General features: G+C 34.2%; 1 protein-coding gene across 1 annotated transcript in view; it reads right to left on the bottom strand.

Annotated features, from left to right (window-relative positions):
- LOC126828698 (F-box DNA helicase 1) overlaps window positions 1–23,910 on the bottom strand; it is a 42,357-nt gene extending 18,447 nt beyond the window's left edge. The window contains exons 1-11 of the mRNA XM_050558639.2: window positions 22,484–23,910; window positions 22,130–22,254; window positions 21,384–21,513; window positions 20,866–21,059; window positions 19,238–19,357; window positions 18,740–18,837; window positions 15,883–15,961; window positions 14,015–14,104; window positions 9,749–9,977; window positions 2,940–3,105; window positions 2,214–2,350 (exon numbers count right to left, since the gene is read on the bottom strand). Coding sequence (XP_050414596.2) covers window positions 2,214–2,350; window positions 2,940–3,105; window positions 9,749–9,977; window positions 14,015–14,104; window positions 15,883–15,961; window positions 18,740–18,837; window positions 19,238–19,357; window positions 20,866–21,059; window positions 21,384–21,513; window positions 22,130–22,254; window positions 22,484–23,866 — 2,751 coding nt within the window. The 5' untranslated portion in view covers window positions 23,867–23,910. The remainder of the gene's footprint in view (window positions 1–2,213; window positions 2,351–2,939; window positions 3,106–9,748; window positions 9,978–14,014; window positions 14,105–15,882; window positions 15,962–18,739; window positions 18,838–19,237; window positions 19,358–20,865; window positions 21,060–21,383; window positions 21,514–22,129; window positions 22,255–22,483) is intronic.
- Window positions 23,911–24,798: the final 888 nt, after the last annotated feature.

The raw sequence follows: 24,798 nt of genomic DNA on the forward strand, positions 1-24,798 counted from the left end.
CACCGGCGCAAGATGGTGAAATGAAATGAAATGGGGTTTAACGTCCTACTCCGAACTGGGCTAATGAAGACGGGCATACGCCATACAGTGTGCTATGAGAGAAATTTTGCCCGGACAGCGGCACTACGGCCTACTCTTATATCGAATTCCAACTGTCAAAGGATCTTTTACGTGCACGCCAATGTGTACACAGGGCCTCGGTTTTTCGTCCAATCCGAACGACTAGACAGCTGATGGTGAACATGTCAACGAGATAAAGTTCATGTTATTTAGGAATGCCATAAAACACTAATTTTAAAGCGTTAAAATTAAACCAAATGTTTTGAAGTTGAATTTGAGCTTGGTAAAACCAAAAGTTCATGTCATTTATTTTTTCTTAGTAATATTACTACTAATAATTTTCTGCTTATTTTGCGGGCACTTTCAAGTCATACTTTCAAGAAAACTTTTTTTGATTAAAACATGTCATGTAATCGGTTTAATATTATAACATTATCCGACGCCATATTGTTTATCAGCCGGTTCACTTGATTTGCTCCGATACGGTAACCTGACCGGCGTACGCCGCCGAAGTAACCGGCTCACCTATCGGCGGACAAATCAAGCAGACCCTATAGATGTTATATTATACAAAAGATGTTTTTTGTTATATTTCACTATGTGTTGTAGATGTTTTTAGTTACATTTCATTATCAATATGTGGTGTAGAGGTTTTTACTTCTATAGATGTTTTTAGCTATATTTTACTATAGATGTTTTTAGATTTAAATATAGATGTTTTTAGATTGATATATATATAAATTAAAAGGTTTTTAAAATCTGATAAAAATTGTGTCCTCAGCTAATAATGTGATTTTTTGTACAATCAGGGGCCATAATCCAGGAAGTTATGGTCTGATATGTGCAAATATCCACAGGAGCTGAGATTTTTGAGATATAAACAAAATCAGACAAAAATTGTGACCTTTAGCAGGTCCACAACCATGGTATTACATACTTCTACACAATTTGCGTTCAAGAAGCAGCCATTTTGGCGGGCAGTGATTGTCTGAGATCCTTGGGATATAAACCTGTTTTAAGTTTCATCAAAATAGGATAAAAATTGTAACCTCTAGATGGTCCACAGTCTTGATATTACATACATTCGAACTCAGCCATCATAATGGTGTAACGGTGATATATTTAAACGTTTATTAAAATCGGATAAAAATTGTGACCTTTAGAGGGACCACACACTAAAAACTAATTAAACAAAACTTTTGTTCAATTAGGGGCCATAATCCAGGAAGTTATGGTCCCATATGCGCGAATCTCGAAAGGAACTAAAATCGTTGGGTTATAATAAACATATATTTCAAGTTTCATCAAAATCGGATAAAAATTGTGACCTCTAGAGTGTCTACAAGCTAAAAACTTGATTTTTCGTACAATCAGGGGTCACAATCCATGAAGTTACGATCCGATACATGCCAATATCGAAATTTTTGGAGACAAACCTATATTTCAAGTTTTGTCAACATCGATAATAATTGTGACTTGAAGAGTGTTCACAAACAAATTGTGGACGGACACACAGGGGCGACGACAATATACATCCAAATAAAAATGTGGGCGTATAAAAAACAATGTATGGTCTAATTCTAATTAGACATTTACAGTGGCTATTAAAGATCTGTGTCCTGTAATTGGAAATTTAAGAAGAGGATATAGCAATATCAAAATGACATTAACTGCCATCAGCTAGTGCTCCTTAAAGTGAACAAACCGCTTGAATCATGTGGATAGCTGTGGTCCTTCAATACCCTGAGTTATTCACATGACTCTGATGCTGATGGTAAGATGTTGTCTAGAGAGCAGTAGTTTCTGATGGTTTGGGGCTGTCCAGGGATATACCGATTTGAAATATATCTCTTTTCTCTAATTCAAGCAACCAGGGTAGTCAATATCTACGCGTATTAACTGCTAACGGGTTAATAGGGTTGGAATGGCCTAGTGCTCTAGCTGGCCGGTCACCTTGGGTTTGCAGTCATGGTTTTGATCGCTCCTCTGAGAGTATGTGGCTTATTCCGGTTTACTCGGGTTTCCTCTCACAGGAGGAAACAAGACAAGTTGTCTGCAATATCACCATCAGTGGAAGCGGATGTTAAAGACCACCAACAATAAAAGCTAGCGGGTTCAATTGATTCACTTAATGAGATGATATATTTGCTTACCTGTGTAAGGTAGAATGTTTTCGTAGACGGTATGTGTTGCATTGCATTAACAGCACCACGGAAAGAATAAATCTGTTGATGAGGATCACCTACTAATATCTTTGTTTGACGTTGTTGTAACATAATATCAATAACAGCTGTAAGTATATCAACATCTATAACTGAGATATACATATAAAGACCTTACTTCCGAAATATGATAAATGTCAGGAAAATATCAACTTGATGACAAAATAAATGCCAACAACATAAAAGATCTCTATCATTGTTATTTCCTTGATTCAATCAAAAATATCATAAAGGCATTATGATCTGAGAAAAAAATAGCTCTATTTCTAAAAATGTGTTTATCTGATTGAGGTCAAATAATTCATTAAAATTTTGTACCAATGTATCCAACAAAATCAACAATTTCATGTCCCTATAAAACAAGAATGTATTTGTGCAAATCAAAATCGTTAAATCGTTCTCAGCTCTCAATGATTTACCCTCATACTTGTCAGGCAGATTACAGTCCAACAAATATACAATATGTATAATACTCAAATATACATGTACAATATCTATAAAACTCAAATATACAATATTAAATTTATACAATTCAAATATATAACTCAAATATATACAATATGTATACAACTTAGATATTTTGTTGTTTTTATCAAATTCTCTGATAGTCACCATATAATAGGTCTATCATCTTACTAATAATATAAAATAACATACAAGGTGTTAAGTCCTGGGCTTCATCTATCAATATTACATCATAATCAGACAGCTGGGGTTCCTGTAACTGATAAAGTTTAAGATAACCATCATGTGTCATTCCTATTTTCTTGTCATTATAATCTTTCATTCTTCTCCACAGGTAGGCAGCATCATTTACATAGATCTGAAAATATCAAGTGGTAAATGAAATGAAATGAAATGAAATGGGGTTTAACGTCCTACTGTTCTGCTCCTAACCTGGGCTAATGAAGACGGGCATACACCATACAGTGTGCTATGAGGGAAATTTTGCCTGGGCAGTGGCACTACGGCCTACTCTTATATCGAATTTCAACTGCCAAGGGATCTTTTACGTGCACACCAATGTGTACACGGGACCTCATTTTTTCGTCCCATCCGAACGACTAGACAGCTGTCCTTGTCAGGCCCTCCATCCTGCATCACTGACAAGAGGAAATCACGCCGGAAAATCTGAATGAACTTTCTCGGCCAATGCAGGGATCGAACACCCGACCTCCAGGCTAGCAAGCCAGTGTCTTACCCACTTAGCCACGAGATCCCCATATCAAGTGGTGAATACTTAAAGATGGGTTCCCGCATACAAACTCGGTGATTTAATGGTATATATGGACCAAAAACATATTCAAACTAATTAATTTGTCATAATTATGCTTCAAATCCTTCTCAAACATTGTAATTGCGAAGGAATGCCCTGCTATTAAAATTCGATCAAACCAGGTCATGTTTACGTCACGTCTTGGGAGTCAGAGGAGAATTCATTGCACACATAAGACGATGTTGTCTTTAATCGCTTACTATTTATTACAAATATTGAACCCTAATTAAATTCTCGGATTATCCACTACCCCCGTCTTTTTCGGTCATTTTTATCTCAGAAAGTATTGTACGTTTAACTCTTCATAAAGTTTATCTACTTGTACATCAAGTGCTCAATGTTCGCTTGTGACCTTTGACATCACGTGTGCAGAAGTTCTTAATCGTCGGGCTGTTGATTAGGGAAACCCTTACATTTTTGTCCTGTATACGCTTCATGAGTGTTTTTCGGGGAATCCAGTATTTTTCTAGTAAGATTGGATATCTCTACTTTCCATATATACCAAAATTTCCATACTTTTATTGGAAATAAACACCCGACAAATACTTTTCTGGGAACCCATCTTTAATCAAATGGACAATATCAATATCAATATCAATAGCATCCTATTCAAATTAATCCTATTCCTATCCTCACCTTATGTAAAGATAGGTTGCCAGGCAATGAAACATACACCCACATTTCTATAAATTTAGAGTCAATCGGATATTAACTCTAGTCTATAGAGTGTCCACAAGATTGTGATCAAGGGTCATAACTCTGGCAGTAATTATTGGAAATTGTTGAAAATCAAAATAGGATTCCTTGTCTCATGACCTTAAACACTGTGTATCGATTTAAAGTCAATCGGGTATTAACTTTAGCCTATAGAGGATGGGCGGGTCGACGGCAATATACAACCACATTTCAATGTAGGCATATAAAAACAACAATGTCTTTCCAGAATGAAATCTTTATACCGGTATTGGTTTCTTACCAGTGAAACTAGAAGGGACCATAGGTTTTCTCACGGTTTGTCTTGTCATTTTTGTTTTCCAATTCTTTTCATTTGATTAAACTTTTGAGATATTTTGATTGATCAATTTTGCATTTCATGGGATTCCGTTAATTTTTACTGAATTATGGCCCATATCCTTATCAGTTGACATAAAGTCAATATAAATTATGTTTTTCAGTATTTATGTAGGTTTAACTTCAAAGTATTTGAATTGATCGAAGAATTGGTGCATGTACAGATAGTAGTGTTACAAATGAAGTAGGCGTTTATAGAATTCTGTTAATCTTTGACAGAATTATGACCCTTTGTTGACTTAAAAAGTCAATGAAAATTCTTTTTATTGTCCTCATGATGAAAAGTTAAAATCAACAGAAATGTTACCATACAACTTCTGTGTAAAATCAATTTGCCTGTTTTATCCCCAAAATCTGGACAGACCAAAAGACACAGGTGAAGACAATAAATGTGGGTGTATAAAACGTTCTTAAAAAGAGATGCATAACCTTGTTAGGTTATATAAAATTTTAGGACTATGCAATTTAATCACACACAGTAAGCCATCATTTGAACAAAACAGGTTTTAAATATGCTTACACAGTAGAAAATTGCTATCAAAGGAAATCTAAATTAACTAAACTTAGCTAGGAAGATTAGCAATTCAAGTAATGTACCGATATATTCCCAAATATAGTTATAATAACACATTTAAAGGAATAGCAGGACCACTCACAAAGTGTTACTCTTTTTAAACAATAACTGTTAAGTCCTTCAGGCAGGTGAAACAATACTTAAATCAAACATTATATTCAGAGTGTTACTCTGACATTCCAGAAATCAGAATATATCTTAAAAAGAGTTCTTATCTTGACAAATAAAATCTACCAAATTATTGCCCTCAGGCCAAGTTTGAACTACATGATCTGATGAGAGGCATGGAAGTAATTACTTCTGTATTTGAGTTAAATACAACGAATCTGGAAGAATTCATGAAATTCATACAATTAATATAATCATATGTTCATGTACATGGTACAGTATATTTAACAAGCATTCTGAAAGTACCCTAAAGGCTCATACAAATTTTGCAATGCATGCTGATACCGTGAATACATTTTGCGAAAATATTAACCAGATAAATAATTTTTAAGTATAGATGAAATAAATTCTGTAAAACTCATTTTTCCCTTTATTAGTCTATATCTCTATTATGTAAAACAGTACAATAAATTTCAATCAAATACTTCAAAGTTTAACCTAAAATATTTCTTAACCAATGGTTACCAGATAAGACACGTACACATTTTGCAAGAGATGGACTGAGAAGTGAGAACAAGCTAAACAAAAACACGATTTTTTGTACAATCATGGGACATTATAATCAAGTTACAGTACGATATGCATGAATATAGAAAGGAACCAAGATCTTTTTCATTGAAACTGGATAGAAATTATGACCTCTAGCGAGTCCACAACCTTGGTATTACATACTTTTAGACTATTTGCGTACAAGGAGTGGCCATTTTGGCCGGATTTTTATGACATTTATACTCAATATTCATTGAGGTGTAACGGTGATATACTTGAACAGTTTTTAAAATTTAATGCAAATTGTGACTTCTAGAGGGTCAACAAGCTAAAAACGTGATTATTTTAACAATCAGGGGTCATAATCCAGCAAGTTACGTTCCAATATGTGTGATTATGAACCAAGATTTTTGGAATATAAAGATATGCTTTAAGTTTCATCAAAATTGGATCATAATTGTGACCTCTAGAGGGTCCACAACCTTGATATGACATACTTTTACACTTTTTGTGTTCGAGGAGCGGTCATTTTATCCTGCATTTTCGGTCTCATTTTCACGAAATTTGAACTCAATTTTCATTATGGTGTAACATAAACGTTTTTTTAAAATCAGATAAAGATAGGTTGCCAGGCAACAAAACAAACGCCCACAGCAGCTAAATCGGTCGACAAGGGTTGTCACATATTATTCTTTTGTAGGTAATTAGGGGCATTTAATAGACAATTTCATACAGATGACATTATAATTTTCGTCGTTTGAGGGTTCACAAGGTTCTAAAAACTAAAACAAGGGCCGTAACTCTGGAAGTAATCTACAGAAATTGTTGAAATTCGACAGGCTTTTTCGTTTTACTAATTCAAATAATGCATGAAAATTTCATACAGATCGGATAACTTTTGTCATTCAAATGTTCACAAGGTTCAACAAAGTAAAACAAGGGCCATAACTCTAGAAGTAATTGACGGAAATTGCTGACATTCAATAGGCTTCCTCATTTCACTAATTTAAATGGTGCATATGAATTTCAAACAGATCGGATGATAACTGTTGTCATTAGAGCATTCACAAGATTCAACAAAGTGAAACAAGGGCAATAACTCTAGTTGTAATTAACGGAAATTGCTGAAATTCAATAGGCTTCTTTGTTTTAATAATTTAAATGATGCATATAAATTTCATACAGATAGGTTGATAACTTTTGTCGTTAGAGCGTTCACAAGGTACAACAAAGTGAAACAAGGGCCATAACTCCAAAAGAAATTAATGAAAGTTATTGAAATTAAATAGGCTTCTTATCTCACTAATGCAAACAACATATATCAATTTTAAAACAATCAGATGATAAATGTAGTCTGTAGAGTGTTACAAAAAATTGTGGATGACGGACCGACAGGCGGACGGACGGACAGGGGCGACAGCAATATACGATCACATTTCTATGTGGGCGTATAAAAATTGTGACCTCTAGTGGGACCATAAGCTAAAAACATGATTTTTCGTACAATCAGGGGCCATAACCCAGGAAGTTATAGTCTGATATGCGCGAATATCTAAAGGAACCAAAATCTTTGGGTGATAAACATACATTTCAAGTTTCATCAAAATCGGATAAAAATTGTGACCTCTAGAATGTCCACAAGCTAAAAATGTGATTTTTCATACAATAAGGGGCCATAATCCATGAAGTGACGGTCCGATACATGCCAATTTCGAAAGGAACGAGATCTTTGGGAGATATACCTATATTTCAAGTTTCGTTAAAAATCAGATAAAAATTGTGACCTGTAGAGTGTCCACAAATTAAATGTGAACGGACAGACGTACAGGGGCGATGACAATATACATTCACATTAAAGTGTGGGCGTATAAAAAAAAAAAAGTAATTTTCATTTGAACTGAAGTCAATACACGGCCATAATTTACTAAAAAATCAACTGGAATCCCATGAAACGCAAACTTGATCAGTGTGTCAACCAGGGAAGTCGTTCTACCAGGATTGTCAAGCGTTCGACAGAGAATATGCCCAATCGGACATCAAGATATGGTAATTCATATTCAACAAAAATATTGACTGTACTGAGCGTATAACTATTATTAATCTTGATTATTGTTGATAATGGGAGAGATTACATGTATTTAAGTGATCAAACCTTTCACATGTATGACGTGGTACATCTACCTTGATTAATTACTTAATCTGCATTGATTGATTTACTTAATCTCCATGATTTTTCTATCTTAACCTGTCTTCATTAGTCCAGTCAGTGCATAAAAATAGGGCATTAAACCCCCACTTCATGTCATCTCTATATCTTAATCTGGAAAACATTTTGGTGTTTCTCCTTTGTCAAACAATTTAATCCCCTTGATGTCGGTCAATGAAATGTAAAAATCAGTCAAAGATTATTACTTGTTGATTAGGAAGCCAATCAACTTGTCAGCTAATCTCGATCCAAGTAAATTGTAGAAACAGTGATTTTGATAATCTCGTAAACATACAAGCTTCATAATTATTTATAGCATTACATCCAGTAAGAAACCTACTGATAGCGCAAATTATTTTCTATAATCAGGGAAATAAAATATTGCTGATGTCAATTGTGAGCACACAATAATTTTTATCTGTAACCATTTACCATAGCCATAAGAAACACCAGTTAACTTATTTTCCATAATGAACAACTTCTGTGTCCACGCTCGCGCATGGAAATCATCGCTTTGGTTAATTTTGCAGAAGAATGTCTCAGTTGTTACATGCATGAATAACAAACAATAAGACCTGATAAAAAGAAGATTAAACCCTGTTTAGACATCATTGAATATTCTTATCATGGACATTTCGCTCAAAGTTTTTATTGTATAAACGAAGACACATAATTGTTGAGAAATATTACTTACTTGGAACTTAAAGCAAGTATGTGAATTAAATATGAACGTTAGCCACACAAATGCAAATACATCCACAAAACAGCTATGTCTCAACAGCGGCTTATCCGATAGGAAAACTTAGATGTTGACCAATTTTAATAGGTCTAGGATCCTTCAAGTAATCTAATCTCAATTGTATTCACAAACTTTTCAGGACAAATAATATATCCCTGTGACAGAATATCTGAATATCAGTATAGGGTTCATTGGATGAACTTTATCCTATCATAAGCCTAACTCTTCAAACAAAATTTGAAAAAAAACTATAGCATATATACATGTATCGCATTAAAAGGATTTCGGACAAGGGGGATGAATCAATAGGGTTCTTCCTCCCATGAACCTAGCTCTTCAAAAAAAAATTTGCAAAAAATCTGTTAAAATATGTAGCCTTTATCGAATTAACAAGGGGAGATAACTCAGGAACAAAAGGTTGCTAACCTGTGTATCACACCCCTCACAAATAGAAGCATGATACCAAATATAGACACAGTTTATCAGGACATCAATGCAATTAGAATGCATAGTATCATCTGCTAATAAAAGGATAATAAAGAATATATGAAAATGGATTTAACGTCCTACTTTTCTGCTTCATCTGAGCTAATTAAGACAGAGATATGCTATGCAGTTTTATATTAGGAAAATTTTGGCAATACAGCAGTGCTATGGCCTACTCTTATATAAAATTCCAACTGTCAAGGATTCTTTAACGTGCATGCCAGGGACTTCATTTTTTTGTCCCATCTGAATGACCAGACACTGTTCCTTGCAAGGCCCTCTATCCTGGACCACGACCAAGGGGAAACCCAGAATATCACGAGGAACTTTCTGTGCCACCACTGGGATTGAACCCAGGACCTCCAAGTTTATGCACCAGAACCTTACTCACTAAGCCAGTATACATAAGGAGAAACAACAAGTTTACAGTATTTATAAGTTCAGAAACTTTAATTACCAATTTTGAAGAGTCTTCTATAACTTTTATGACACCATCATCATTTCTATGGAAACTAGGAGCATGGTCTATGTTAACTGTCTTATCAGATGAAGAAAGAAAGTTGTTGAGAGTTTCTAAGACAAACTTGGCTCTGACATACAGATTTTCTCCTTTAATATTCTGAAGCTCCATGGCGACACTATAGACTTTCAAGCCATACGAATTGAGTTTATTGGCTGCTTTATATCTGTAATTAAAATAAAATTGGTTTGATTCATGTCAAAATAAAGCATTGATATTATTCGATTTTATGTGTTATTCTGATTAGTGATAACGCAGAAGTGTTTACTGATTTTAGTTTATAAACTTGGGCTTACTGTGTTGACAGTGGAATACCAAATCAGTTATATCTCAACACTGGTTGGAATGAAACGAAAAACAAAGATAGGTTGCCAGGTAACGAAACATACGCCCACAGCAGCTAAATCATCTGGTGGTGGGTCGACAAGGGTTGTCGCATATTTATCATGAAATTTGACAGGCTGTTTCGTTTTACAAATTTAAATAATGAATATAAATTTCATACAGATCGGATGATAACTTTTGTCATTCGAACATTCACAAAGTAAAACAAAGGCCATAACTTTAGAAATAATTGACGGAAATTGCTGAAATTCAATAAACCTCCGTTCCACAAATTTAAATGATGCATATAAATTTCATACATATCACATGATTACTTTCATCAATCGAGCATTAACAAGGTTGAACACAGTGAAACAAGGACCATTATTGTAAGATTTCTGAAATTCAAAAGGCTTTGTGGTTTCACTAATCTAAATGATGCATATAAATTTCATACAGATCAGATGATAACTTTTGGCATTCAACAAGGTTCAACAAAGTGAAACAAGACATAATAAACAGAAATTGCTGAAATTCAACAGGCTTCTTCGTTTCACTAATCTAAATAATGCATATAAATTTGGAGTCCAACACTGAAACTATTCAATTGTTTTTCAGATAACTAGTATCATTATGTATAACAATTGTTGTGAAAATAAATCGGAGAGATTTCGATTTGACAGTTTTTACGTATTTTTGAAACAGGTTTCAAAGTGTGTTGGTTCTGTTATGCAAGATCATTTTCGATGTTCCAAAGTAAAAGTTTGGTGCTAAGACCACCTAAAGATAAATTTTAAATGTTCCCATTATTAATTAGAACAGATTTCGCTTTAGTTTATATATTTTACGTTGACATTTAATCGCTTTAAATCTTCCTAGTGCAAAAACGGTAAATTTCACCTTTTGACCTCCAGGGTCACTAAGACTAAAAGTGAATTTTGCAAGTTTACATTTTTATTGAAAGTGTGATTACTTTCAATAATTTTCAGCATATTTTCATGATACATGAATGACTGGCATTTCCTTTCAGTGCAAATGAACTCATTTGACCTTTGCTCCCGAATATCTTTGTTAATGTGAACACATTGAACACAACGCGCGAAAATGTCCAAAAATATTACAAACTTGAAAAAAGTCGCGTTTTAACATCTTTCCAGGGCAGATTGCAGAACCTTGGCGTTTGTTTATAACATGCTCAAAAACAAACGCTGTGACTCGTCGATCATTTGCGATCATGGAGACCACAGCGCGATATCTGGCGTTTCCACCAATGAACCAGCCACTATTGGCCATGGCTACGATAGCCCTTCAAAACTATAAAATTGTACAACCAGTGCAGAATAATGCGCACGTAGAGAAGCCACATAATCTCATGATTGATGTTATAGAGTTGAATCCAACCAACTGTCATATTAAATAAAAACAGCATAGAAATTACGTAAATCCTCAATGTACCTGTTGGGAGAAAAATGCATTCTAATTTTTTTATAGCGGTGTTACGGCCTCGTGGGAATTGTAGAAATAAAACCTAGAGATTGCAACTCGATTATCACAGGTAGACATTTTAGCTTGAAAGCGCGAGACTTGGTATTCGCGACAATCAAGGAATCTGATAGGCTCACAAGTTGGGCTTGTACCCAATCGAAATTAGTGCCGCAAGATGTACGTAGTTAAAGCGAGATCAAGCCTTCTATTGAAGATGGTGGGTCCACAACCTTGGTATTACATACTTTTACACTATTTACGTACAAGGAGCGGCAGCTTGGGTCAGATTTTTATGAAATTTGAACTCGACCTCCATTGAGGTGTAACGGTGATATATTTAAACATCTATTAAAACTGAATACAAATTGTGACTTCTAGTGGGTACACAAGCTAACCAGTGGCTGCCAGGCAGGATACGCCCACATTTTGCAAGAGAACAAGCTAAAAACAAAAATGTTTTTTTGTACAATCAGGGACCATAATCCAGAAAGTTATGGTCTGAAATGTGCAAATATCAAAAGGGACAGAGATTTTTGGAATATAAAGATATGTTTAAAGTTTCATCAAAATCAGATAAAAATTGTGACATCTAGAGGGGCTATAACCTTTGTATTACAAACTTATACACAATTTGCGTACAAAGAATGGCCATTTTGTCCAGCAGTTTCATTTCGATTTTCCCGAAATTCCAATTCAACCTTCATTATGGTGGAATGGTGATATATCTAAACAGATTTTAAAATCTGAAAAAAATTTGTGACCAATCAGGGGTCATAATCCAGGAAGTTATGTTTGGATATGTGTGATTATCAAAAGGAACAAAGATCTTTATGACAAAAACATATATTTAAAGTTTCATCCAAATTGGATAAAAACTGTGACCTTTAGAGGGCCCACAACCTTGATATGCCATATTTTTACACTATTTGAGTACAAGGGGCGACCATTTTTGTCCGGCAGTTTTGGTCTGATTTTCACGAATTCCCAACTCAACCATCATTAGGGTGTAACGGTGATATATAAGAACGTTTTTTTAAATCGGATAATAATTGTGACCTCTTGTGACAAGCTAAAAACGTGTTTTTTCGTACAATCAGAGGACACAATTCACAAAGTTACGATCTGTAATGCGCAAATATCGAAAGACACCAAGAAATTTGGGTTATAAATATGCATTTCAAGTTTTATCAAAATCAGATGAAAATTGTGACCTCTCGAGTGTCCACAAGCTAAAGACATGATTTTTCGAACAATCAAGGCCCATAAACTATGAAGTTATGGTCCGACACATGGTAATATAGAAAGGAACCGAGATCTTTGGGAGATAGATCTATAATTAAAGTTTCGTCAAAATAGCATAAAAATGTGACTTGTAGAGTGTCAACAAACAAATTGCGGACCGATGGACAGGGGCGATGGCATAATACGTCCATGTGAAATTGTGGGCGTATAAAAATCTGTGCACAGCTTCGTCTCAACTACTTCACAATATAAATAATGATTAATGATAACAATAACACATGACACAATTATATGGAATACAAGTTACTTGAAAGGTTTATTTCTGGAGACGTTTTGACGAGAGACAAGAGAACCCTTGGCGAAACATAGCCAGAAATAAATCTTTTGAGTAACTTGTATTCCATATAATCGTGTCATGTGTTATTCAATCCAGTTACTAAATGCCGCTCAAACAAATGAATGAAATAAAATGGAGTTTAATGCCCTACCGTTCGGCTCTGAACTGGGCTAATGAAGACAGGCATACACCATACAGTGTGCTACGAGGGAAATTTTGCCCAGACAGCAGCACTACGGTCTCTCTTATATCGAATTCCAACTGTCAAGGGATCTTTTAAGTGCACACCAATGTGTACACAAGACCTTGGTTTTTCTTCCCATCCGAACGACTAGACAGCTGTCCTTCTCAGGCCCTCCGTCCTGCATCACTGACAAGGGGGAACCACGTCGGAGTATCTGGATGAACTTTCTCGGCCAATGCAGTGATCAAACACCCAACCTCAAACAATTTATGCTGATAACAATGATGGGCATAAAGAACACATTTTTTCAGATTTTTAATATTAAAAGAACACAATGTGAAGCCATACTGTTCACTTTGAAGCCGTAGATATATTATTGTGAACAAAGGAATAGTGTTACATATTTCTGTAAATATTTTTGAAAAGTTTACTTGATTTAATATCAGTGTAACATCTGATCATCACTGATTGTTGTTGATTAAGTATTCAGTTTAATGTCTTGTTGTTTGTTCACCTATTTCTTGAATATAATACCCATATTCATTCTCTTCTTTCGGAGAGAGGTCATAATACAAGCCTTTATCCCTGTCAATTTTTGAATAAAATATTTATTAAAAAAACAATATATTACCTTCTTCCTGTAACTCCAAATGCCAACCCATGCCCTGTTTTAATAGTGACGTTGGACGGAAATTTAGTCTTTGCATGTTCACAAACAGATCTGAAAACGATATAAAATTGAATTAAGAAATCTAAACTAGACTACATGTATGTAAAAAGAGGCAAAAAACAACATTTTTAGACTACATGTATGTAAAAAGAGGCAAAAAACAACATTTTTAAAAACACAATTTCCATCACAGATATATTTTTATCAATATATTTTATAGTGAATCTTGTTGATATTAAAGAGGAAATTACAGATATATTTTGGTAAATAAAATTGGTTAATTCTATGTGGAAGACTCCCAGAATCCTTTATTCTAGTCTAGTCCTGAAACCCTATTATATTTTTCAAAAGCCAACATCGAGATGTCAAGGGGGAGTTGAAGAATTTGATTTGTGTACTTAAACAATCTGTCTTTTTTTAGTTACAGTGAAATCCTGTTTCACAACCAACTCAGTATTACGGCCAACTCACATATACGACCACATATTAAAAGAATCAATTTTTTTCTTCTTATAAATTGTGCTCAGTAATATGGGCAACTTACTATTACGGATTACGACCACTGAAGCCAGCCCCAGTCAATTTCATTGTTTTTGTCACTCGCGATAACAATCAAACAGTCAAGGTTGATTGATTTAATTGCAGCTGCTAATCTTTCTTTGTTGGTTTCATTTTTTTTTAAACAAAGAAATTAATAATGGTTAAGTAGAGCTGGGTGATATTTTGTTTAATGATGAATAAATACTGTTATAAACTCCCGAGTGTTCATTTCAAGCCATCACGTGACTTCTTGCTCAATTTTCCAAATGATCGGTACTGTTAGAATTATCCCCGCTTTTGTTCAATTTCTATTTTTCTTGATGAATAGATTATATCGATACTTTGATTTTTCAAAGGAATCATTGATTTTGTGATTGAAATAAATGTTAATAAAGCAGAAATGTAAATAATGCGAATTATATTGAGAGTACCGCCAGGTGATTATCGATGTGTCACGGCGGTCTGTGATCCGAAAAAACGCTCTTTGACTTTATTAATGGACGCCTTTTGAGACAGCACTGATGTTTTATAGTTTAAATAAGTATTCTTGAATTTAAAATTCATTTTCAAGAATGCATACGCCTAAATGAGGAAAATGAGTTTTCAAGGGTAAATGAATATCCTATCGGACCCGTACTGCCGTAGCTATAAAGACACACACACAGCCGATAGTATAACACAAACTTTTTTATGCTTTTTCCTTTTATATGCCTCCATCATATGTAAATAATCTTAACCCTTGTCCTGCGGTACACAGATTATTCTGGGTTGGCACGAGGCCTCCATATACGGCACCCAGAATATTACGGGATTACCGATTGTATTTATTTCCGGACGTTTTTATAGAGTTAACTCCCATGTTTGATAGGTGGCGTTTCACTAAACGAGGAAGCGCAGTCTGCTGCTATTCTTGTTGCTTTATTTACATTTTTTTGCTAATTTTCCGAAGATTTGGGGGCCGTATGTGATGATACATGTCCAAAAAAAACAAAAAAACGTGGCTTATGTCACGACTAACTGCCTAGGAAGTGTTGAACTGCCTAGGAAGTGTTGGACGTATTATTCAACGATGAAGATAGTGAACTCTGTGAAAATTTGATCACAGTTGTTGATGCTAAAAATCTGATTTGCAGATTCTGGCAGCTATATCAGTTTTAGTAGAAGCATCCAACACTGACGACACTGGGTCAAGTGAATACTCACACATCTAACTTTTTATGCATGTTAATTTACAGCTAAAAGGTGATAAACTGAAATTAATTTGAGTTGATATAATACTTTTTACTCACTTATTATAGACAACCAATAAAAATCTTAAGTTAGGTCGCAGTTGTGTATATCTAACTAATGTTGTAGTTTTACCTGTGCCTGCAAATAAGAGAACAACAATCTTGTAGAAGGGTGTATGCTTTTCCAGACACTGATACTGAAATATATACTTTGAGCACAGAATTATTCAACACCTAAATCTCAAGCCCAGTCCTTGTCTGTTAACAGTACTGATAGAAAAACATGCAAAAACAACGTTTTTTAAAGATCTGTAAATCAAATGTGAACGGTGATAGCAAAATGAATCATAAGTCGCACAAGTAGATTTTAAATTATATGCTAATTTGTGTTCGAGTGCAAAAATTTTACAAATTTGGTTTTGACCATTTTCAAATACTTTTATATGTTAAAATTCAGCCCGGCACACTTTACTAACAAAAGAACCTTGATAAAGGGTAGAAATGGAGCAATTAGTGAAGAGTAGTTTACTCAAAGTAGGTCAACTTACTCAAAGCCATAATTGACCAATTTTGCCAATGATGTAACCCATCTATCGCGATGTCTGATTGGTTGAACTTTAGCGATGTCGTCGTAACCAAGATGACGGTTGCCTTTCGAGTCATCGTCAACAGACAGTAAATTATAAAGTTATGAATTAAAAGTGTAGTTAATTTTAAAAAATGTGTAGTTTTAGTAAACAAACTTCCCTTGTTTAAATTACGCTTTTTTGCGAAAGTGCAAACCGTGGCGAAATGTATGAAATTACGTTTGTTATGTTGAAATCTGATTTGTTAAAAATTGTGCCAGGTTTGATGGCAGTTTGTCATTTTTAACCATCTGGTTACTAAGGACTTATGTCATGCATAGTAAAAGCAAAAATTTTGAACGTAATCTTTAAACAAAGTTTTCTGGTCTCACTGACTTTGAACTTGAATATTTTAACAATGGAGTAAGTCAGGTTATGACATTTTCTTTAAGATGACACATATAACTCATTTTTGAATGACTCATTTTGCTGTCACCGGTCACAAATATCAATATATGTTTTTTCATTGCTTTGAAGAAGTGAAACATGTTTGTAACTGAAGAAGACTATAAATGATTTATATAATATATTGACTTATGAAAGGTTACATGTAATGGTCAATTTCTATTATATCAATTTTGTCATTATTTGTATTCATAATTAGAAAAAAAGCAAAGCTGACATAACTAATGTCATTTTCTACTGAAATAATCTACTTCAGCATCCTATTTCTGGAGACCTTTGTACAGGTAATTTTAACCAGCGGCTGCCAGGCAAGATACGCCGACATTTTGCAAGAGATGGATAGAGAACAAGCTAAAAAAACAAAGCAATTTTTCGTACAATCAGGGGCCATAATCCAGAAAGCTATGGTCTGAAATGCACAAATATCAAAAGGGACTGAGATGTTTGGGATATAAAGATATATTTTAAGTTTCATAAAAATCCGATAAAAATTGTGACCTCTAGAGGGTCCAAAATCTTTGTATTACATACTTTTACACAATTTGCGTAAAAAGAGCAAACATTTTGTTGTGCGGTTTTATTTCAACCTTCATAAAGGTGGAATGGTGATAAATTTAAACGTTTTTTTAAAATCGGATAAAAAATTGTGACCTCTAGAGAATCCACAAGATAAAAACATGATTTTTCGTACAATCAGGGGCCATAATTCAGGAAGTTAAGATACGATATGCGCGAATATCGAAAGCAACCAATCTATTTGGGTTATAAACATGCACTTCAAGTTTCATCAAAATCGGATCAAACTTGTGAGCTCTAGAGGGTCCACAACCTTGATATACCAGATGTTTACACTATTTGCATGCAAGGGGCGGCCATTTTGTCTGGCAGTTTTGGTCCGATTTTCACGAAATTCGAATTCAACCAACATTACGGTGTAACGGTGATATATTTGAATGTTTTTTTAAATCAGATAATTATTGTGACGTCTAGAGGGATCACAAGCTAAAAACATGATTTTTTGTCCAATCAGGGGCCATAATTCGGGAAGTTAGAATCCGATATGCGCGAATATCGAAAGGAACCAAGGTCTTTGGGTTGTAAACGTGAATTTCAAGTTTCATCAAAATCGAGTTAAAATTGTGACCTCTAGAGGGTCCACAACCTTGATATACCATATTTTTACACTATTAGCATACCAGGGGCAGCCATTTTGTCCAGCAGTTTTGGTCCAATTTTCACGAAATTCAAACTCAACCATCATTAGGGTATAACAGTGATATAGTCAAACATTGTTTTAAATTGGATAAAAATTGTTACCTCTAGAAGGACCACAAGGTTAAAACACATATTTACATACAATCAAGGGCCATGATTAAGGAATTTATGATCCGATATGCGCGAATATTGAAAGCAACCACGGTCTTTGGGTTATAAACACGTATTTAAAGTTCCATCAAAATCAGATGGAAATTGTGACCTCTAGATTGTCCACAAGCTAAAAACGTGATTTCTCGTACAATCAGGGGCCATAATCCATGAAGTTATGGTCTGATATATGCCAATATTGAAAGCAACCAAGATCTTTTGGAGATAAACCTATAGTTCAAGTTTTCGTCAAAATCGCATAAGAATTGTGACCTGTAGAGTGTTCACATACAATTGTGGACGGACAGGGGCGACGACAATATACGTCCACATGAAAATGTAGGCGTATACAAATTCAATAAATGAGTTTCCTAGCATGCAAAGAAAGTGGCAGGGAGATTTCCTTACAAAAATATCTCAAATGAAAGCTGAACATATATCTAAAGGGAGAAAACTCCAAATGTATTTGGTTGACTAAACGGAAATAAAAATGTAGGTACGTAGTAATTATAGAAAATGACCTGCAAATGCAACAATTTTGATGATTTCTTTTTCCATTGGAGTATATTTAACAATTCTTAACTGTTCATGTGTTAATCTCACACTTGTATCACCAGTTCTACAATATAAATAAAATATCTATAAATAAAAGAGCCCAGTCATTGCAGAAAAGTATCTTTTTTAATTTCATTTGTTTAACCTTGAATCATTAACAAAATTGAGTTGTTCATTGTATATGTAATCAGGTCACCATTAATATTTTACAAAATGCTTTAATTTATTGTAATTCTAATTCAACATGTAACTTATAAAAAAGGAAACCCTCCTTTCATTTACATTGTGTGTATTCAAATCAAATTCAACACGCTAGAAAATGATAATGATGTTTATGTCACTAACAAATGCTTGTCCACCTACAAACGCTTGTCCACTCAGGTAGCATTATCAGAATAATCATAATAAATAATATGAGAGCAATGTAAATCTGGTGTATTTTATTGTAAATGACTTAAACCTACCCATATTTAATCAATGTTTGTTGACCTGTAGAACCTTTAATAGCATCTTGTAGCATACCATGATCGGATATTGAAGTATTCTCAAACAAATATACAGCATAAAACAGACGATAATGCATACTGAAATAACAATACATGTAATTAATTGTGGCTGAGTGAGTAGGGTGTTGGCTCGCTAACCTGTAGGTCTCGTGTTCGATCCCTGCGTTGGCCAAGAAAGTGCATCTGTACTTTCCGGCATGACTCCCCCTTGTCAGTGATGTAGGATAGAGGGCCTGGCAAGGGACAACATATAGTCATTTGGTTGGGATGAAACAACCGAGGTCCCTGTATACATTGGTGTTCACGTAAAAGAACACTGACAGTTGGAATTCGAAAATTTCCCTCATGGCATTCAGTAGCCCAGTAGGCAATCTGATTAAAACACAAATCCTATTTCGTTCAAAATTTGTTATATAACCCGCATTCTGGTTGATGGGAGAGATTAGCCGATGAAACGGTCTGTTGCTGCAAGTTCTTGTATGTATGCAGAAACATCAAAGCTGATTGGTTAATCAAATGCCTGATGTCATACAGTCAAAAGTCTCTTGTAAGACCCCTGACACGACCTCCCACTACAACCGGACAAATCTTCATGTAGTGGAGGCCATCGAAAGTATAAAAGATAGGTTGCCAGACAACAAAACATACGCCCACAGCAGCTAAATCGTCCGAGTGGTAAACAAGAATTAACACATACATGTATATATTCTTTTGTAGGTAATTGGGGGCATTTACAAGACAATTTCATACAGATCAGATTATAATTTTTGTTGTTTGAAGGTTCACAAGGTTCAACAAACTGAAAAAAGAGCCTTAACTCTGGAAGTAATTTACAGAAAATTTTGCAATTTGACAGGCTTTTTCGTTTTGCTAATTTAAATAATGCATATAAATTTCATTTTCATACAGATCGGATGATAACTTTTGTCATATGAACGTTCACAAGGTTCACAAAGTAAAACAAGGGCCATAACTCTAGAAATAATTGACGGAAATTGTTGAAATTAAATAGACCTCCATTTCACAAATTTAAATGATGCATATAAATTTCATACATATCGGATGATAACTTTCATCAATCGAGCATTAACATGGTTGAATAAAGTGAAACAAGGGCCATAACTCTAGAAGTAATTATTGTAAATTGCTGAAATTCAATAGGCTTTGTGGTTTCACTAATCTAATATGCATATAAATTTCATACAGATTGGATGATAACTTTTAGCGTTAGAGCGTTCACATCAAGGTCCAACAAAGTGAAACAAGGGTCATAACTCTAGATGTAATAAACGGAAATAATTGAAATTAAATAGGCTTCTTCATCTCACTAATGTCAACAACATATATTAATTTTAAAACAATCGGATATATACTCTTATATATCAAATTCCAACTGCCAAGGGATCTGTTACGTGCACGCCAATGTATACACAGGTCCTCTGTTTTTCATGCCATCAGAATGACTAAACAGCTGTCCTTGTCACAGTCCCTCTTGATAACACCTCTTACTGCAAACAAACACTATTCTGGTTGCCAACTATTTTAATAAACTGGTTTTAAAATGCTGTGTGCATTTAAGAGCTTACCCATTCCATACACTAGGTGGTTTTCTTTTCATCATAGCATTCATCAATGTAGCCATACAATAGAAACATTCTAATACATCTGTAACTGGACACTGAGATGTTGTTTTTAATAAACAGTTTAATATGTTTTGTACATCTAAAACACTTTCCGATATCACTACTAAACATGCTATTATACTCCATGGATTACACGTCTGAAATCATTAAAAGTTTGAAAATGAACCACTTAAATACAATATACGAGTCTGGATACACAAATTTGAATAAACTGGCGGGGAACCCCCAAAATAAAGGTGCACTCTAGCTAACCCCCTCCCACCCCCAACCCCTTCATACTTTACGATAAAAAATGTAGCTGACCTGCAATTCAATTTAAATGATACAATGACCAATTCCAATTCCAGTCAATTTTAAAATAATTTGCAAAACTATCTGACATGAATGGCAAAGAATAAATTGTAGCTGGATGCCGGACCAAAGTAACAATATCCACATTAAATGCTGTTGTAAACAATTACCTTGACTTTAATACAATCTGTTGCTTTTTCTTTAATAAGTTCACAAGCCCAGTTATATTTTGGATGAGTTTTCAAACAATCTGTCATATTACCACCGATGTAAGTTACAGGTTTAAAATCTTTTATGTACCTACAAGTATAAAGATAGGTCAATGTCCAGTAAACTACATGTAACAGAGAGGGTGATGTCAACGCTTTAATCACAAAATTACTAGCACATTCATCTTTCTATAAAGCATTACATAATCATATTACATGTCACTCTGCAAAAAATTTTCATTATCAAATTAAGTCAAGCTATTGCTGAAATGAACGTAAACATTAAGTTTCATCACTCTCACTTAAAACTAGAGTTATCGTGTTTCAAAGCTTCCAAAAAACATTTGATAATCTCTGCCTGTGAAAAAAAAAATGCTTATCATTGAAGTCAGTCAAGACATTCATCTAACGAACATCTACATGTGCACTAAGTTCAAAAGGCTGGAGATAACAAAAAATAAAAAAAACACTTTTGCAATTCAACAACTCTGTTGTTCTGGAAATAAGAGTTGTCATTTTATTTTGTGCTACAATGTTACACATCTTGTGCACTTCTCACACATCAACAAGTTTGGGTTACATACATGTAGTTGTCATGCCCGGTGAACATTATATTTGCTGATGACAAATAAATAGAAAGCAAAAAAAAATAAATACAAATGTGACGTCCTCCTTTTATATACTGTATTGTGCATGATTTTACTCACCTGATAAATGAAAGTAAAAATTGACTAGATGTTAACATGTTTCCTGATGTTAACATTTGTTTAATATTAAAGCCACCAGTTACACCCTTTAACTGTTTAAAATATTGCTTCTTCCACGCTAAAAACTGAAGGAAAAAACATACAACTTTGCAGGTTTAGCAGTTAATATATGAAATTTAACTAGCCAGTATTGAATTGAGAGATCTTTTTTGTGGAAATAATGTGCTACTGAGTCAAATTGGATCAGTCACCAGGAACTAAATTGAATACCATTATTTTATATTTTTAACATCTGATTTAGTTGACTAAGTATTTATTACATGTATATCAGAAATAGGAATTGTTTTATATTACCTTTTCATCACTTATAATATCATTCCATTGTTTACATACTCTGTTACAATTCAAACACAGATCTAAAATGGGCAACCGGCAGAAAATATTCATTGTGACTTCTATGGGTAATATTTCAAAATAGTTTGTCTCACAACACGTTCTTTCAATTTCAGGCTCTGCTAGGTCCAGCAATTCTTTTGATTCTACTAAGCCAAATGCCTTATTAATTACATCTTTTGATTCTACATTTTCAAAGTCATCATCATCAGAATCCATAAAATTTTGTACGGTAGGTGAAAAAACAACTGCTGATTTTGCTTGCAAGGTTCTTATAGGTTTTGGGTTTATTTTTCTCTTTTTACTATTTGCTTGTTCCTTAGTGGTGGAATACAGACTCTCCCGGCCATGAAATAGTTTCTTGGCAACATCTGTTGTTTGTTTGATTTCAGTAGCCTTCTTCCCTGGAGGACTTTCAATAAAAATTGAGGGTGATATTTGTTTAAGTGGAGAATATAATTTAGAAGGTGTGGTTGGTAATGGAGGAGGTTTATTCATTCCTTTGTATTCTGACATACTCAATTCATTTAAATCAGATTTCTCAGATTTTGTTTTTACAGTTGTTGAAGTAAAGAAATTTGTAATTGGTTTTTGGTTCTTTCCAATTTTATGCTTTCTGGGCCTCTTAATTTTACTTTGACTTATTGAAGAATTATTCCCTTGCGATAGGTTCACAAATGAATGATTGAATTGAATGTATGTTTCATTGAGTTCTAATCTACTTCCAGTGAAAGAATTATCCTTATACAGTGAGGCAGCTGTTTTAAACCCTGTTTCTTTTGAAAAACTTGATGTCTTCTCACCAAACTGACCAGCAGAAAATGTATCACAAGTATTGTGAATCTGTGTTTTCACATCAATCTGTTTCTTTCTCAGCCTTAATGTCTTTGGGTACAACCCCTTGTTTACATCTGTGTCTTGGCTCCTTTTATACAAATTAGTTTTTAATGGACAGGATAAATTTTGGGCACTGAACTCTTTTCTAGCATATTCAAAACATGTATTGACATCTGCTTTTATTCTTCGTTTCTTCTCACTTGATTGTCTGTGATCTGCCTGTAGGGTAAATGCTGAATTAGATGCAGTATATTGCTCAACTGTGTGGTGAGACTGGTTCACAATTTTGCCTGAAATCGAAAGTAAAGAACTAGCTGCTCTGAACTTTTGCTGACCCCGACCCTGTGTTTTTTCTTTCGGTATGCGATTTAGACAGTTGTCTTCGACAGAACTGAGTTTCTTAATTGTCCTTTTGTTAAGTTTTGTGTCTTCGTCATCTTCTCCGGGAAAAGAAGAATCTACAGATTTACAAGACTTGCTGGAACACTGTTTTACTGTTCTTCTCATGACATTTCTTCACATGGATCCATGTCCGTGGCTCGGTTTTGTTTACAAACTTTAGAGAAATTCAAATAACAGAATTGTTAGATACGAAACGAATATAATTATGACGGGAGTACACAATAATATTATATTATTTTACACTACAAAAAAAAACTTGCATAATTTAAATATCTTGTTTTATACGATAATTTATAACTTTGAAACTTTAGATAATAAAAAAAATTAGCCTACCATGTTATATTTCTAAGATATTCGTTTTATATACTAGAATTAATTTTTTAATATTCCACAGAAGGGAAGTAACTATATTGGGTTTCATATGGAATCAACCCACTAATTCTATGATTCCAAATGCTCGCAGGTACAAAATTTATGATATTTAAATATAACCATTGACATAACGTATCAGACGGAAGGGCGGACATCTTTATCTTTTGCCTTCTAGTATAGGCAATAAAATGCCTGAAATCCCATAGCCTTTTTGGTATGGAGACAGTAGGCATTGGATGAACAAATACTATAATGAATATATTTTTTGTAGAAAACCTTTGTCTTCTAGTCAACAAAATAAAGTGCTCGAAATCCCATGACATTTTGGTCTAGAGTCACGGTTTTCAGGCAACGATCATTATTTGTGTCGTAAATATTTCGGGAAGCAAAATTTTTACAAAATAATAAATAATGGATAAAAATTAAAATCAGTGTAATAAACACTGTCTAGTGGCACTCATGAGTAATGCGTTTTATGCGAGATTATTTGTTTCATCAGTTTTTCTGGAAGTGACATTTTATGTCCTGTGAATAATGCAGCGGCAACAGTCTGAATGATTGCTTGTCTTGAGATCAGATGGTCCTTTGTAGGGATTACGATTACAAAAACATATATAATGGTATACTGGGCCACTTTCAAGTTGCTGTATTCTCGGGCTGAAATA

This window comes from Patella vulgata, chromosome 7, assembly GCF_932274485.2.
Source record: "Patella vulgata chromosome 7, xgPatVulg1.2, whole genome shotgun sequence".
NCBI lineage: Eukaryota > Metazoa > Mollusca > Gastropoda > Patellidae > Patella > Patella vulgata.